The 15973-nt window shown below is 36.4% G+C and overlaps 1 protein-coding gene across 1 annotated transcript in view; it reads left to right on the top strand.

The window, feature by feature from the left end:
- The window catches only part of CSMD1 (CUB and Sushi multiple domains 1), a gene marked incomplete at both ends in the record, with an annotated part of 1255958 nt that overhangs the window by 1041578 nt on the left and 198407 nt on the right, over positions 1–15973 (top strand). The window contains 4 exons of the mRNA XM_081998094.1: positions 1368–1559; positions 4133–4271; positions 10203–10390; positions 12969–13163. Coding sequence (XP_081854220.1) covers positions 1368–1559; positions 4133–4271; positions 10203–10390; positions 12969–13163 — 714 coding nt within the window. The remainder of the gene's footprint in view (positions 1–1367; positions 1560–4132; positions 4272–10202; positions 10391–12968; positions 13164–15973) is intronic.

Below are 15973 nucleotides of genomic sequence, written 5' to 3'. Positions count from 1 at the left end.
CAACCAAGTGGTAAAAACAGTTTTAACAATGGCATATATCCTTTTAACAAATAACATAAGTTTTTCTCTGAATGCTCCTCATTGGTCTGATCATGTCTTAACAGACATCACAGCAAAATTACGCCTGGAAAAGACATCAGATGTAGAGTTAGATTGGTTATGAATCAATTTAAGAATGAATCAGTTGTCTGATGCATGAGCACACAAGAAAATATAGACTGTTCATATTAGAAAAAAAGACAATAATTTAATATTGATATTTCACATTTTTCAAGGATTATCCCTTGCAGTACCAGAGGTGAGCAGGAGGCTGTAGTGTAGCAGTTTTTTAAAAAGTCTTTGGTCTGGATTCAAGAAGTTTAAACTTGGTTGAATGAAAATGATGAAAGCGGTAGAGGGACTTGTAGGTACACACCAATATCATTAATGGTGATTGTGACACTGGGTTTGTGACGTTATTTTCGCCTTTGCTCGCAATTGTGGTAAGATCTTTGAAAAATACATTTGGGTTGAGCAGCCTGGAGTGGAAGGAAACAGAGTGCAATTCAGTGATTTAGGGACAGTAGCCTCAGAGATGGAACCTTCTTTCCTTGGGAAGACTGCAATGTTTACTGCAACTCAGGATGGTGAATACCTGAAGCCTGTAGAAAAGACCTGGCATCTTCCACAAATCCATAATGGTTGTAGAATTGTGTATTGACTTTCTGGATGATTACTTGCTTTAAGTCATATGATACTGATTGTTCTGCTCAGTTTAACGTTGTTTTATTAATTAATTAATTAAAAAATCCATATCCAAATGCAGGAGAATGAACATAGGTGACATTTTTTCCTTAGATTCGGTTTGAGCGTACTCTGAGAAAGTTGTTGCTTGCCTCTGAAATGGGAACTTCAGGGCTGCATAAAACTGTTATTTGATTCAGCCAGCTGTGTAAACATAACATTTGCATGCTGCAGGATATTAAGACTATAAAACAATCCTATTTATATAATGATGCTTACCATATTGTGCAAAAGGCATCAAAGTGCATAAAGAAATTTTTTTTTTGATAACCAGAACATTAAAGTGAGAAAAAGAGTTACTAACTCTTTTGATGATGAAGGGGTGGGGTGAGAAAGAAAAGTTTGTGTTTGTTTCCTCTCAGGCTATATTTATACTAAGGAAACTGGCAGGAAGCCAACATAATCATGATTTATCTCAGTGGCCAGATTCTTGTAAAAATAAAGAAACAAAATGCCTTCCTGTATTAACTGGTGAGTAGATAATAGTGCCTCTGGTTGGAAAGGCCTTGTAAAAATATTGCACTTTTAATTATGGATGTCTAGTATCTACAACTTCAAGCTTTTATTTCACCATTTCCTTACAGCTTCTATTGCATCAACCTGTAATGATCCTGGGACACCACAAAATGGTACTAGATACGGAGACAGCAGAGAGCCTGGAGACACTACTACCTTTCAATGTGACCCTGGCTATCAACTTCAAGGGCAGGCTAAAATTACATGTGTGCAACTGAATAACCGATTCTTCTGGCAACCTGATCCTCCTACGTGCATAGGTAATAAGATTAAATGTTAGTCTCTATGTAAGATTAATACATATCAGATTTCTCATTCAACTAGTGGGCATATGATGGTCATTGCAGAACCCAGTTATTTTGTACTTATGGTTACTCACAGCCTCATTCTCAAAATTAACACCATTTTGGGATGTCATTTTCTTACTCTTTTCTTTCAACTTCATAAAAGTTTAAAATTGACAAAGTCTAGTAGAAATAATGAAATGGAAGAGGTATTTAAAAAAACTTTCTCATTGAAATGATCTCATGAGAATAGTCTCCTATGTAATAATTTAGTTGCATAAACTGCGGTCCGTTATTTACCCTGAAAAATTTCTGAATTCTCTTAGAGATTAAATACCCATCCTGTGCAATCACTAGGAAGCTAAAGATACTTTTTCTGAAGCAGAATGCTTATTGGAGAAGGTAGTTACAGAGAAGGGGGTCCAAGTGACAATGCTGTTGAAAGAAATGAGATATATTTCCATAACACCAGGAGAAGGTGGGAGATCTTTATTGGAAACAAGTTTTGAGTCTTGGTTCCATAGTACTATATGACATAAAGGTTTCTCTGAGGTTCTGGTCAGTAGACTAATAATTACAGCCTTAGAAGTCTTGCTGAAATGTATTTTAATGGTCATCAGTGTGGCTCTTCTAAGATTAGAATTAATCAACATGTGTGAAAAATTATCCGCTAGGTATAGTAATTTGTTAAATCTTTATATTTTGTTGCCTGTTGATTTATAATGAAATGAGGAATTCAGGATAATGCAGATGATGCCTCTAACTCTAGATCACCTAGCAGAATTGGAACAGCATATAATCTGAACATTGTCTTCTGGATACCTTGTGTGCAGTGTATAAACAGTATGAAAATGTTTGCTAAACATACTGGGATTATTCACAAATGAAATAAAAATAAAAAGTAAAAGACATTTGGTGCCTAAAGATCTAGAAGAGTCATAGTCTTTCAATATATAATATACATACTATATATTGAAAATATATACACCAATATATATTTTCAATATAAATACCAATTATAATAACTCCATATTTTTTACAGGCTAGTTAAAAAAAAAAACAAACACAAAGGAAAGAAGGAAATAAAGAAGGAAAGAAAGAGAGAGTACCTTTGGGCAAAAAGTATATACTTCTTGCTATTCTTCCATATAATGAAGACGACTTTGAAAGGGAAAGGAGATTAAAGTAATCTTTATTGTAGATATGACAATTTTAGAAAACTCAGTGGTTCTTTAAAGCCATTATATGTCATTTTAATAATTTCCATAAAGTCCTTATTTCAGTATGCTGACTTATAAATGAAAAATTATTTATATTTAAAAACTGTACTATTCAGTACTCAACATTTATATGACTTCCATTCCTGATTGTTTAATGTTTTCTGTTCTATTTGTACGTTATAACTTTGATCATGGTTATCTCAGGCTGAATCATCAGCACACATAAGGAACATGTGAAACACTTCCTCAAACAACTGTTATTTGTGAATAAAACCAAAACCAAGTAAAAATTAAGGGAAAAAAACCCCACAACCCCCCCACACCCTGGATCAAAAATAATGACTAAAATACCAAAACTACAGACACAAGAAAACCCCAGATACATAAATAGCCTAAATGTTTAAATAAATAACCAAATAAATGAATAATGATGGGGGGGGGGGGAAGTTTAGTTTGTTTTCATAAATACCGAAAGAGGAAGGTCTTCATTAATGTTTTCATTTGAGTTAGAGCATGGTTTCCAAGTAAATTTGCTTCTTCAGTCTTCTGTTCATAATTTTGAATTTTCTTGGGGCTTTTGAGATGTGTTCTATGACTGCATCTGATGTACTCCTGCCACTAATGAGCATTCAATCCATCGGACCAGACTAGAAATGGCCTGAAAAAATCCTTCTTTGAAATGTTTAATGCAGATACCAAATCCTCAGTATCAACTGTTTTGCACTACAGATATGTTCATATCAGTCTGCGTGACTTGGCAATGTAGATGCAGACCATGTTGACTATTGTACCTAGTTAGACTCTTACGTGTTTATTGTCTTTGGAAGTTGAAGTCCTTACCTGTTTAAAAGCAATGTTCAATTTATGGTAACTGAATGAATACATTTGATTTTTTTATTTGGGTAATACCTTTACTGAGTGAATCAAACTTTTGTTTTACATCTACGATCAAAAACCCTACATCCTGAATCCTGCTATTGAGCTTTCCCAGTTCTTATAGTACTTCCAGTGCATAAGAATTACCGCAGCTTGATAGAGATGAGGTCAAGTAACAGCAAGAATATACAGCATTTCCTATTTAACTTCATATTTTTATTCCTTTAGAAAGAGCTTTTCTTGCACTTTTTAATATGAACACAGCTCGCTTTTTTTAAGGAAAATACAAAAATGTTTGTTAGCTGGAAGTGGGAAAGCCCTGGGGTTTTTTTTTAATTATTACTATTTTTGGTAAATGTAGAAGTCAATTTATTGTCTTTTTATTTAACAGCTAATATATGCTTGTGAATTTAACATGTGACCATATTCCTGTTTCTTTTTACATTGTGACAGCTGCATGTGGAGGAAACCTGACAGGCCCAGCAGGAGTTATTTTATCGCCTAACTATCCACAGCCTTATCCTCCTGGGAAAGAATGTGACTGGAGAATAAAAGTAAACCCTGACTTTGTCATTGCCTTGATATTCAAAAGGTACCGTTTCTAGATGAATGCCTCTCTTTAACAGGATTTTGAATGTCACATCTAAAAATGGAATCATTTATCACTTCTTAAAGCTTCTAATTATATTCTCTGGCTGAGTCCTGGAGCATACATCTAATATGTGCTATATCATTGCTTCCAAATAAAGTAAAAGAAAATAATATAGTTATGTGGCACTTTTGATATCCTATATATTCCTGAGCAACAAAACTTTCTGTGACCTATGAAATAAAAATCCTTGAAAAGCAATGACAATTTGTAAAAATACTTGATTTATGTTGTACCTTATTGTAAAGACTTGAACTGTAGTGGAAACTCAGTTTTTACCTGAGTAAAAAACCCTTTTTTTAAGGGTAAATACACTTTTCTTGGAGTGCATAGATCAGGAAAAAATAATTGGTCTACTTAGTCAAGAGATAAAAGGTGTCTAGATAATGTTGTCTCATAATTATAAAAATGTTTTGTTTTACTCAGTGTTCCATCATCAACCTATATTTGTTGCATAGATTTTTAACACAAACTGCAGTTCAGGGATAGTCATACTCGTGTTCAATTTATGCAATTTTTTTCCTTTTCTTGATTCTCTGTCCTAAGTGTGATTCTTAAACTAAGAACGGTAACACTGTTGTTGATTTCAGTGGGATGGTGATCAATTCTGATTCCTTTAGGAAGAGATGGTGGCATGTTCAGAATATTGTTGTGTAATATTTGCACCCCTTTTTTGAAGAAAAAAAAAAACCACCAAAACAAAAAACCAAAATAGTTTCTTTCATTTACTGACTGCGATGTGTTTTCTAATAAAATATTGTTACACAAGAAATTAAAAAATCAAAGCCCAAGGTACTTGAAATTATATAACCAGGAATATAATAATTCTGTTCTTCAGGTATTTGACCAAATAGTATTAAGGATGAGAATAGTTCTCCACCAATTACATTCTTGAAAATATCACATGATAGGTATGATAAGCAGCATATTTCTGTGGACCGCCTGAATAATTAGCTGAAATACTCCATTTCAAGTAAGACGAAAGAAAGTTACTCAGTATTCAGGTTTGTGAGTTCTATTTTAAGGAATACAAATATGAACAATATAATGGAATTTGCAGTTTATGCTATACTTCCAGTATATTTTATAAATCATTGCAATGCAGTAATACACCCTGGACTGCCTAAGTCTTTCCTAAACTTCATATTCTGTGCTAGATGTTCTTAAATTCTCGAAACAGAAATCTTCCTTAGGAATCTGAAAGAAAAGGTTATGTCATAGCTTCCCAAGTTTTTGCCACTACCTTTTACAAAACTATCTGATTTGGAGAATGTTCTTGGAAACTCATCTGGTTTTTGACTGATGGCAATATAGGGCCTTTTAAGGTGCAGATTGTGGGCTGTTAATCTTTTAAATATTTTTAGAAAACTGAAAAAAAAAAAGAAAGTTAGAATACAAATTAAGAAGGAAGGGAAAACCAACACTTATGTATATGTATGGGTATCAAACAGACAAAATGGAAAAATTTGACTACTTTTTAAATAAATAAATGTTTCCTAATGTCCAGTCTAAACCTCCTCTGGTGAAGCTTTGAACCTTTCCCATGTGTCCTATCACTGGGTTCCAGGGAGAAGAGATCAGCAGCTCCCTCTCCATTTCCCCTCCTCAGGAAGCTGTAGAGAGCAATGAGGTCACCCCTCAGCCTCCTTTTCTCCATGCTAGACAAACCCAGACTCCTTACCCGCCCCTTACAGGACATTCATTCCAGCCCTTACACCAGCTTTGTTGCCCTTGTCTAGATGCACTGAAGGACCTTCACATCCTTCTTAAATTGTGAGATCCAGAACAACACACAGTACTCAAGGTGAGTCTTCACGAGTGCTGAATACAGCAGGATAATCACCCCTTTTGACCAGCTGGTCATATTGTATTTAACACACCCCAGAATGCGGTTTGACCTCTTGGCGGCCAAGGCACACTGCTGACTCCTATTAAGCCTGCTGTCAACCAGCACCCTCAGATCCCTTTCTGCAGACCTTCTCTCCAGCCACTCCTCTCCAATTTATGCTTGTGCCTGGCATTGCTCCATCCCAGGTGCAGAATCCAGCATTTTGACTAGTTAAATTTCATCTCATTAATGATTGTCCAGTGCTCCACTCTATCTAGATGGCTCTGCAAGGCATCTTGTCCCTCAAGAGAGTCAACAGCACCTCCCAGTTTGGTATCATGAGCAAACTTCCTAACGGTGCATTCAACTCCTTGCATCCAGATTACTGATAACTATATTGAACAGAACTGGCTCGAGAATTGATGCCTGAGGAACATCAACAGTGACTGGTGACCAGCTAGATGTAGCCCCATTCAGTACAATTCTTTCAAGTCTGCCATTCAGCCAGCGCACCATACACCCACTCATCCTACAGTTGGACAACTTGTCCAGGAGGGTGCTTTGGGACAGTATCAAAAGCCTTTACTAAAATCCACAGAAACCAGATCTACAACCTTCCCTTCGTCCACTCGGAAGGTGAGCTTAACATAGAATCATAGAAACATTAAGGCTGGAAAAGACCTTAAGATCATCAAGTCCAACCATCAACCCAACACCACGATGCCCACTAAACCATGTCCCAAACTGCCAGGTCTACATGTATTTTGAAGACCTCCAGTGATGGTGACTCCACCACCTCCCTGGGCAGCCTGTGCCAATGTTTGGCCACTCTCAGTAAAGAAATTTTTCCTAATATCCAATCTAAACTTCCCCTGGTGCAACCTGAGGCCATTTCTTCTTGTCCTGTTGCTAGTTACTTGGGAGGAGAGACCAACACCCACGTCGCCACAACCCCCTTTCACGTACTTGTAGACAGTGATAAGGTCTCCCCTCAGCCTCCTCTTCCCCAGACTGAACAACCCCAGTTCCCTCAGCCGCTCCTCATCACACTTGTGCTCCAGACCCCTCACCAGCTTCGTTGCCCTTCTCTGGACACGCTCCAGCACCTCAATGTCCTTCTTGTAGAGAGAGGCCCAACGCTGAACACAGTATTCGAGGTGCGGCCTCACCAGTGCCGATTACAGGGACACTATCACTTCCCTACTCCTGCTGGCCACACTATTTCTGATACAGGCCAGGATGCTGTTGGCCTTCTTGGCCACTTGGGCACACTGCTGGCTCATGTTCAGCCGTCTGTCAACCAGCACCCCCAGGTCCTTTTCCGCTGGGCAGCTCTCCAGCAACTCTTTGCCAAGCCTGTAGCGTTGCACAGGGTTGTTGTGACCAAAGTGGAGGACCCGGCACTTTGCCTTGTTAAACCTCATACAATTTACCTGTCCAGATCCCTCTGCAGATCCTAGTTCGAGGATCTACCCTCGACAGATCAACACTCCCACCCAACTTGCCATCATCTGCAAACTTACTGAGGTGGCACTCGATCCCCTCATCCAGATCATCAATAAAGATATTAAACAAAACTGAGCCCCAAAACTGAGCCCTGGGGAACACCGCTTGTGACTGGCCATCAACTGGATTTAACATCATTCACCACTACTCTCTGGGCCCAGGCATCCAGCCTGTTTTTTACCCAGCAAAGAGTACACCCATCCAAACCATGAGCCCCTAGCTTCTCCTGAAGAATGCTGTGGGAGACAGTGTCAAAGGCTTTACTAAACTCTAGGTAGATGATATCCACTAGGCAGGTCACATGGTCATAGAAGGAGATGGTTGGTCAAGCAGGACCTGCCTTTCATGAACACGTGCTGTCTGGGCCTGATACCTTGGTTGTCCTTCACATGCCCTGTGAGCGCCCTTAAGATGAACTGCTCCATGATCTTCCCAGACATATAGATCAGACTAACAGGCCTGTAGTTCCCAGGATCCTCCTTCCAGCCTTTCTTGTAGGTGGGCATCATATTGGAAAGCCTCCAGTCACCTGGGACCTACCTTGTTAATCTGGACTGATGATAAATGATGGATAGTGGCTTGACAAGCTCCTCCACCAGCTCCCTCAGTACTCTTGGGTGGGTCCTGTACAGCCCCATAGACTTGTGGGTGTCCAGGTGGCATAGCAGGTCCTTAACTGCTTCCTCCTGGATTATGGGAGTTTATTCTGTTCTCCATCCCTGTCTTCCAGCTCAGGGGGCTGAATACCCTGCAGATACCTGGACTGGCTATTAAAGACTGAGGCAAAGAAGGCATTAAGTACCTTAGCCCTGTCCTGATCCTTGGTGACAATGTTCCCTGCCATATCCAGTGAGGGATGGAGATTCTCCTTGGCTCTCTTTTTGTTGTTAATATATTTGTAAAAACATTTTTGTTATTCTATTAGAAGGACCTTCAATTAGTTAAACAGGACTTTCCCTTTGTGAACCCATGTTGACTGTGCCTGATTATTGCGTTATTCTTTAAATGCCTTTCAATAGTCACCCAGTATAATCTTCTCCATAATTTTTCCAGGAACTGAGGTTAGACTAGCAGGTCTGTAGTTCTCTGAGTCTCCCCTCACACCCTTTTTGTTGATTGGAATAACATTGCTAGCTTCCAGTCAGCAGGGACCTCCCCAAACTCCCAAGACCTTTGGTAGATGATTGAGAGGGGTAATGTTTCCTTGACATCTGCAAAATCTACTTTCTTAACATAGTATTTTCCGTTCATTTTATCTGAAATTTTTCATTCGTAGGCAGCATGCTACAGCTAAGACCTGTACTATTCTCAAGGAAATGGCTTTGAGAAGACAGCAGAGTCTCTGTAGGATGAGAATGTAGACTGAGAGTAGAGAGATGCAATATATATTGGTTTTGGCCTGTCAACTGCTATTTCTTTCAACTCTTCTAACTTGCAACTAAAAATTCTCTGACTTAATGAAAGTTTGAAAACATTTTGGGGTTTCTCTTACATCTCAAATATAGGCATAAAATATTACTCATTATATGAAGCCATTTCTACTTGACATTATTTAGGAAATTTTTTTCTGCTGATTTCTTAGCTAAGTATATTGTTCCTTTCTGTCTTACATGATTTGGCAAAGTTTGTGTCTAACAGTGCTAACTGACGTAATGGAAAGAAAAACAGCTGACCACCACACTTGCAAAGAAGGCTTTTTTTTTTTTTTCAAAGATAGTTAGAAAGAAAAAAATTCTCTCACGTTACTGAGTCCTTGCCTGCTTTTTTTAGTGTAGTTTTACTTACATTTTCTTCAGTGTTCCTGGTATATCCTTTTATCTAGCTCTGTATAAATTTCTCATATAAATGCCTGTGTTTTTATCTTTATGTTGTCTTAGAACTCAATTATATTCCTCTGAACGACACTCCATTCATATTATCTTCATAATTGCTTCGTATAAACATATAAATGTCACCAAGTATGACATAGCATAGATGGGTTAGTGATAATTACAACTTACTTTAATTTACCATAATTCTCTGATATAGTTTGGGTATGAACAAAGGCAACTTCCAGGATAGTGGTCTGTCTATTTGAAAGCATCTTGTTTCTAAAATGGTGAATTTATGTTTGTAATGGGTGGATTTTAAACCATCCAGTTTAGCCAGCTAAAAGCTGGACTTTTAGTTTAAGCTAGTTGTCTGGATCATTCCTATGGTCACTGGTAAGAGGCAGCCTTTCTGGAGCAGATGGTTCATTCCATCTTGAGAAAGGTGTTTGAAAGATGGGAGGATATGCTTCTTTTTCATTGACTGTAGACAGAGCCTGCATGATGGCCTGATAGTAGATCTTTTGGAAAGCTAAAAGTGTTGAAAACAGTGGTAAAGAGAACACAATTAGAAGTTAGTAAATTTTCACTGTGAATGATATTTAAAAAGACTTTTATTTCTGGAGAAAAAATGTGTTAGGCAGAAGATTGGCAGCCACAGCCACAATAACATTTAACATTAACTCATGAAAAAGAAATGAAGTCTTAATTCTCTTTTTTCTTTATTTTCAGTTTCAATATGGAACCCAGTTATGATTTTCTACATATTTATGAAGGGGAAGATTCCAACAGTCCTCTAATTGGCAGTTTTCAAGGCTCACAGGCTCCTGAAAGAATAGAGAGTAGTGGCAACATTCTGTTTCTGGCTTTTCGTAGTGATGCTTCTGTTGGAATGTCAGGATTTGCCATTGACTATAAAGGTATTGTTTTCACTGTAATCTGTGGAAACATAAAGGGAAAGAAATGTTATTTAGTATTCATTGAGACTCAAATCTGTTTACTTTTATATGTACTCATACTGAACTGCCAAATACCTCTTTGCATCAACATAAGTTTTAAAAACAATTTTTGGTGAATGTGTGGGTGAACACAGAAATCCTCTTTAATGAAATGTCTTTCACATTGCTTATGCACATTTTCATTCTTCCAAACAAAAGTAGAGATAGAAGATGCACATCAAAATTAGCATTTGGAAAAGATTTGTAGAATAATGGAATTGTCTTACCCAATTAGAATACATGACTGCTGCTGCTTTCTTGCTGATACATACCAATAATTTTTTCCTTTCCACTTTGTTGTTGAACCTACATATGCATTATGTAGATGTATATACTATACCCCTTATAGTAATAGGGGGTACCTATTACTAGCTAGAGAATGGGTTATGCTGACTGTTTATTAAAGAGACACACTTACTTTCAATGCTGGTTTCTTTTCTGGTCACAGATGCTGTCTCTGGCTTGATTGTCATCTCTGCTGTGACTTACAAAGCTGCTGTTCATCAGCAGAGGTGCTGTCTCAGCATCTTATTCTTCACAATGGAAGGAAACCCCATTAACATACATGTCAAAAATGCAGGAACAAAAATACATAAAGAATACAGAAATAACAATGAAATTATATCATCACAGATATTGATATAGACAGAGATATATAAAGATATACTTGTTAAAAGTTCCCCTTGAATTCAGTGAAATACATCAAATGCCTTTGCATTTGCCTCTCAACGGGCAAGGGTTGAGACTCAAAGAGTGGGGGCTTTCAGCACAGGTCCCGTCATTGGTCTTTGGTGACAGTCCTCCAAACTTCTCAAACTTGAGAGTTTGCAAGCTCTGAGAGGCATCCCACTCAGAGGAAGATGCTGGTCACAGCCCTCTGCAGTCCAGGAGAGCTCAAAAGGCTTTGCTTGAGACTATAGAGTTGTAAGATGATTGACTTTAGGCATTAGTAAGTTTCCATCCTGGCAACAATAGAGGTTGGTAATTACTGGAATTCTCAAATTTCCAGTAATGCTGGTACTGATCTACCTGAGTCATGATTAGATAAGATATATTCCAGGGTTGTCGGGTTATGATTAGTTTTTTCCACTCTCGTTCCCTGCCCTTGCCAGGCAACTGCATTCCTAGTATGGTCAGTACCATTCCCTACCTTAGCTATGCAAGAGTGCCTGGAACGGTCAAGGGACTCTTAACCGCCAAACTCAATTGGACAAAGGACAAAGCTTGATGGGAATTCCTAAGATCATAGAGAGGTCCAGGAACAAAGAAGCAGGGGAGGAATGCACCACCACAATAGTACCTTATTTAATATTTTATGTAAAATTTATTACTTTACATTTCTGATGACTGACCATTTATCTGATAATATTCCTTTAGTATTTCATTAAAATATGTGCTTTATTAACATTTAATAAGGGAAGGAGGTATGCTGTAAACTTTGACTATGAATTTGACTGGAATTTTTAAATAAAAAATCTTTGCCTGTTATACTGAACTTTACTTATATTAGGTGCATCCTTCCCTCCTAAAGAGTTCACATATTTAGCAAATACTGTTTATAGAAGTAACATTACACAATGTTTTCATAGATTTTAAAGGGACTGAGTTGTGTTTAAGCCTTTTGTAGGAAAAAGTATTGCATTTTTATCAAGAGTATGGCAATACTAATATTTTGTTTTCATTCATTTAGTTATAAAGAATGTTCCATGCCTAAATCTTTCCTATTTGAAGATCATCTCAACCATATTCTTGAAGCAAAGTAATTTCTAATATGAATTATTTCTCCCATCCTTTTTCTATGTATTTTAACTTGCCAAAGATGATGAATGAAATCCTAGTCTTATTAAAATCAATGTTTATAGTCACGTTAAAAATATCCCTGCTCATTGTAGGGGGGTTGGACTAGATGACCTTTAAAGGTCCCTTCCAACCCAAACTATTCTATGATTCCATATTGACTTAAAGATTTTCTACCTATTTGATCATGCCAGAAAATAACTGTTGTGCTTATTTTGTCAACTTTCTTGCTCCAGTTATTACTAGATCTTCTTAAATATGAAGCATAACGGAACAACACATTTTTAACGTTTAAATTATTCCATAGTATGGCAGCTTTCTAACCAGAAGTTATTGAGTACTGATCATGATACTTGGTAAAAAACACAGTAGTGTTAAGTGGTGGATTCTAGGAATGGTAGTTTTTCTTCTACACTACTAAACTTTATTGGAGTCACTAGGCTTTTGGAGAGTTCTACTAACAAAAGGTAGGAAGAAAATGCTGTTGGTTAGATCCTGCCAGTATAATTTCCTTGGCCAGATGAAAACCAATCTAATGCAAACATCCGTGATCTTGTAGTAAGCATACTGAAACAAAAAGAATATTTTAATAAGCTGTTGAAAAATGTAAACTGACAGGAAAAAAATACTGATAATTTTTCAAGTTTGTTTTTTTTTTTTTCATTGAAAGTGTATATATATTTATTTTAATTCATTTTAACAGAAAAGCCACGGGAAGCTTGTTTTGATCCTGGAAACATCATGAATGGGACAAGAATTGGAACAGACTTTAAGCTTGGTTCAACTATTACTTACCAGTGTGATTCTGGATATAAGATTATCGATCCTTCAACTATAACATGTGTACTTGGTGCAGATGGAAAGCCAGCATGGAACAGGGCATTGCCATCTTGTAATGGTATGTACTGTTTTCTTACCATTTCCCTTGTCCCCTCCAGTGAATTAATTTTTTCACTCCCTGAGGCTATTTATAATATTTCCATGCATATAGATTGTATTAAAAAAACCTAAGGTTAAAAAATAAAAATTACGATGAGATTGACTTTGGACTTTAGCTTAGTCATTAATGTATTTTTTAAACTATTAAAATATATTTAAATTCGGAAATCAACACATATTATTATGTTCATAATAATGATTACAGTGTAATAGGTAAGTTTCCATGGTTTCCCCTTTACATCAATTTTAGTGGAATGCTTTGTGATCTGTATGAGAATCCATATAAAATAGACTGAATACTAATTATACTATTAATTGCTTCTTTTTATTATTTTTGCATTGTCTGTTTCCAATTTATTGTTTCTTAGACTGCAAACAGGGGCAGTCCTTTCAACAAAATGGAACTTCAATATATGACTGATTTCTAATAATAGGGATTTATCTATGCTCGCACACAGTCTCAAGATGTGTTATTTTCAGGTATTACCTTCCTAGTGATAGTAATTTAGAAGTGCATTTTAAAAGGATGTAGCAACTTAGACTATGAATATACTATTTGAATTGTGCTCAGAGCAAGGACTGGGGACTGGAAATGGGTTAAGTTGTTAGACTGTTTCCAGGCATGATCTTCATCCAGACCTTATAGCACTCTTTAAAATTTCTTAGTTACAGTGCAGGACTTGGGATGGGACAGAGGCTGTTCCCAGTAGGCCACCCGCATATGTTCCTGAAAGTGAGAGTAGTAGTACTAGTACTGGTACTAGTACTAGTACAGGTACTTGCCGTGGCCAGTCATGCTGTTTGGTCTCAAGGCCAAACATTAGACTCATGCAGTGTTTAGTGTTCAGTGTGGCCATAGCGTACGACATAGACTTAGACTTAGAAGAAAAAAGGCATGGGAAGCTGATTATCCATAGCGCTTAATTGCTACTTCTTTCCATGACTTCAGCTATGAACACCCCACTCTACTAGACTTCAGTACAAGTCTCACATTATTTCTGGCACTTTGAATTGTGGTCCCTGCCCCGATGCACACACACAAACACACAAAATAAGAATCATAGAATCATTTAGGTTGGAAAAGACCCTTAAGATCGTTGATTCTAACCATTAACCTAGCAGTACCAAATCCACCAATAAACAATGTCCCTAAGTGCCACATCTACACTTTTAAATACCTCCAGGGATGGTAACTGAACCACTTGCTGGCTCATGTTGAGCTTGTTGACTACCATCAACAAAAAAGAGGAAGTCGGATGTTTTTTTCCTCAGGTTGTTGATTGAGCAACTTTGTTTTTAAAAATATTTTAAAGAAAAATATCAAGTGTTTTTCCCTCCATATGGTGAATAACTAGAGCACATGGGACAGCAGGATGAATTGTTTTACTTACAAAGAGTGCAGAATGCAGTTTTTGTTGTGACATTGCAATAGCCTAGCTTTAATAGCTTATGAAGGTACACTTGTAGAACAATTATATTTTGTATTATTTAAGAAGGTGTTATAAAAAACTGAGCAGTGTGGGAAAAAAAAAGGGGGTGTCTCACCTTGCAAGCTGATATTCTTCTCATCTTATTTTTTGGGCTGTTTGTGTCTTTGACACAAAATTCAAATTTAAAAATCAACATTTATTTTCTTAATTTTTAAAAGTAGAATGAACATCCTATGTCTTAAGAAATAATTTGCTCTTAAAGTAGTATCTGTTGTTAAAACACTTTATAAAGTATTAAATAAAAATTATACTTATGGAATTTTTTTTTTTTAATCCTCTCTTTTTAACACCCAGAAATAAAGGTCTAGAACAGATACACAGAACTCCTAAAGCAATACCTGTATTTTAACAGAATAGGCATCAATATCTCATATGGAGTTAATTTTAAGGATCGTTGAATAGATAATTATAAATCTAAAATTTTACAGATTATTTTCCAACATAAATTATTTAGTACTTTATTGACAATAACTAACATATGTAAATTTATTTTGATTTGTTAAAATTATCCTATATTTATACAACACAAATGCTGAAACAAGGGATAGAGGATAAATTAGATAGCCATAGCTCTGAGACATCATTTTAATTTTCTGCCTCAATAATTATAATCCTTAATCCAACGTGACAATTAATGCAGTACTGAGATGTTTGTGATATCTATTCTAAATAACACTGGGTGTCTAAAGAAGCAGAAATTACTAAATGAAAGTTTGGGTATCTTGACACTTAAATCTGAGTAAAACTAGACTGGAATACTTGCTTGTGGAAGTACTTTAAATTTATCTAGTATGGTTTACTGTGTGTTCCATTTTAAACACATACTTTTATCACTTCAGTTAAGGTGTGGAGATTTTTAAATTTTCATTTACATGGTTACTACAGTTGTGTCTCTAGTATGGAGTAAAGCATATACATAAATATTTATCTATTTATACACCTTTGTGGAGTCTTAAATAACTCTTTAATAAAATAGACTTGATTTATGAGAAGGACAAAAATCTCAGATTGTGGGTTATAATGGAACCACAGATTACCGAGGACAGTATGAGCTCTTTGGATCCCTGCAAGTCTTCTTTTACTGTAGTACTATAATGATGGCGATGCAAAAGATCGAAAGGAAGTAAAATGAAGAATCCTTCTTTTTGTCACAGGGTATGGTTTTCAGTAAAACTGAGACACTAAAAATTTAAAATAAAAGAACAATGATGTGAATGGAAAGTGTAAACAAAATTAATTTTTTATATTTAAATATTCATACAAAATACAGATCCATTGT

The sequence above is a fragment of the Phaethon aethereus genome (assembly GCF_964289735.1).
Source record: "Phaethon aethereus genome assembly, chromosome: 3".
Lineage (NCBI taxonomy): Eukaryota > Metazoa > Chordata > Aves > Phaethontiformes > Phaethontidae > Phaethon > Phaethon aethereus.
The sequence above is the reverse complement of the archived record's forward strand: the minus strand, read 5'-3'. Positions and strand labels throughout refer to the sequence as shown.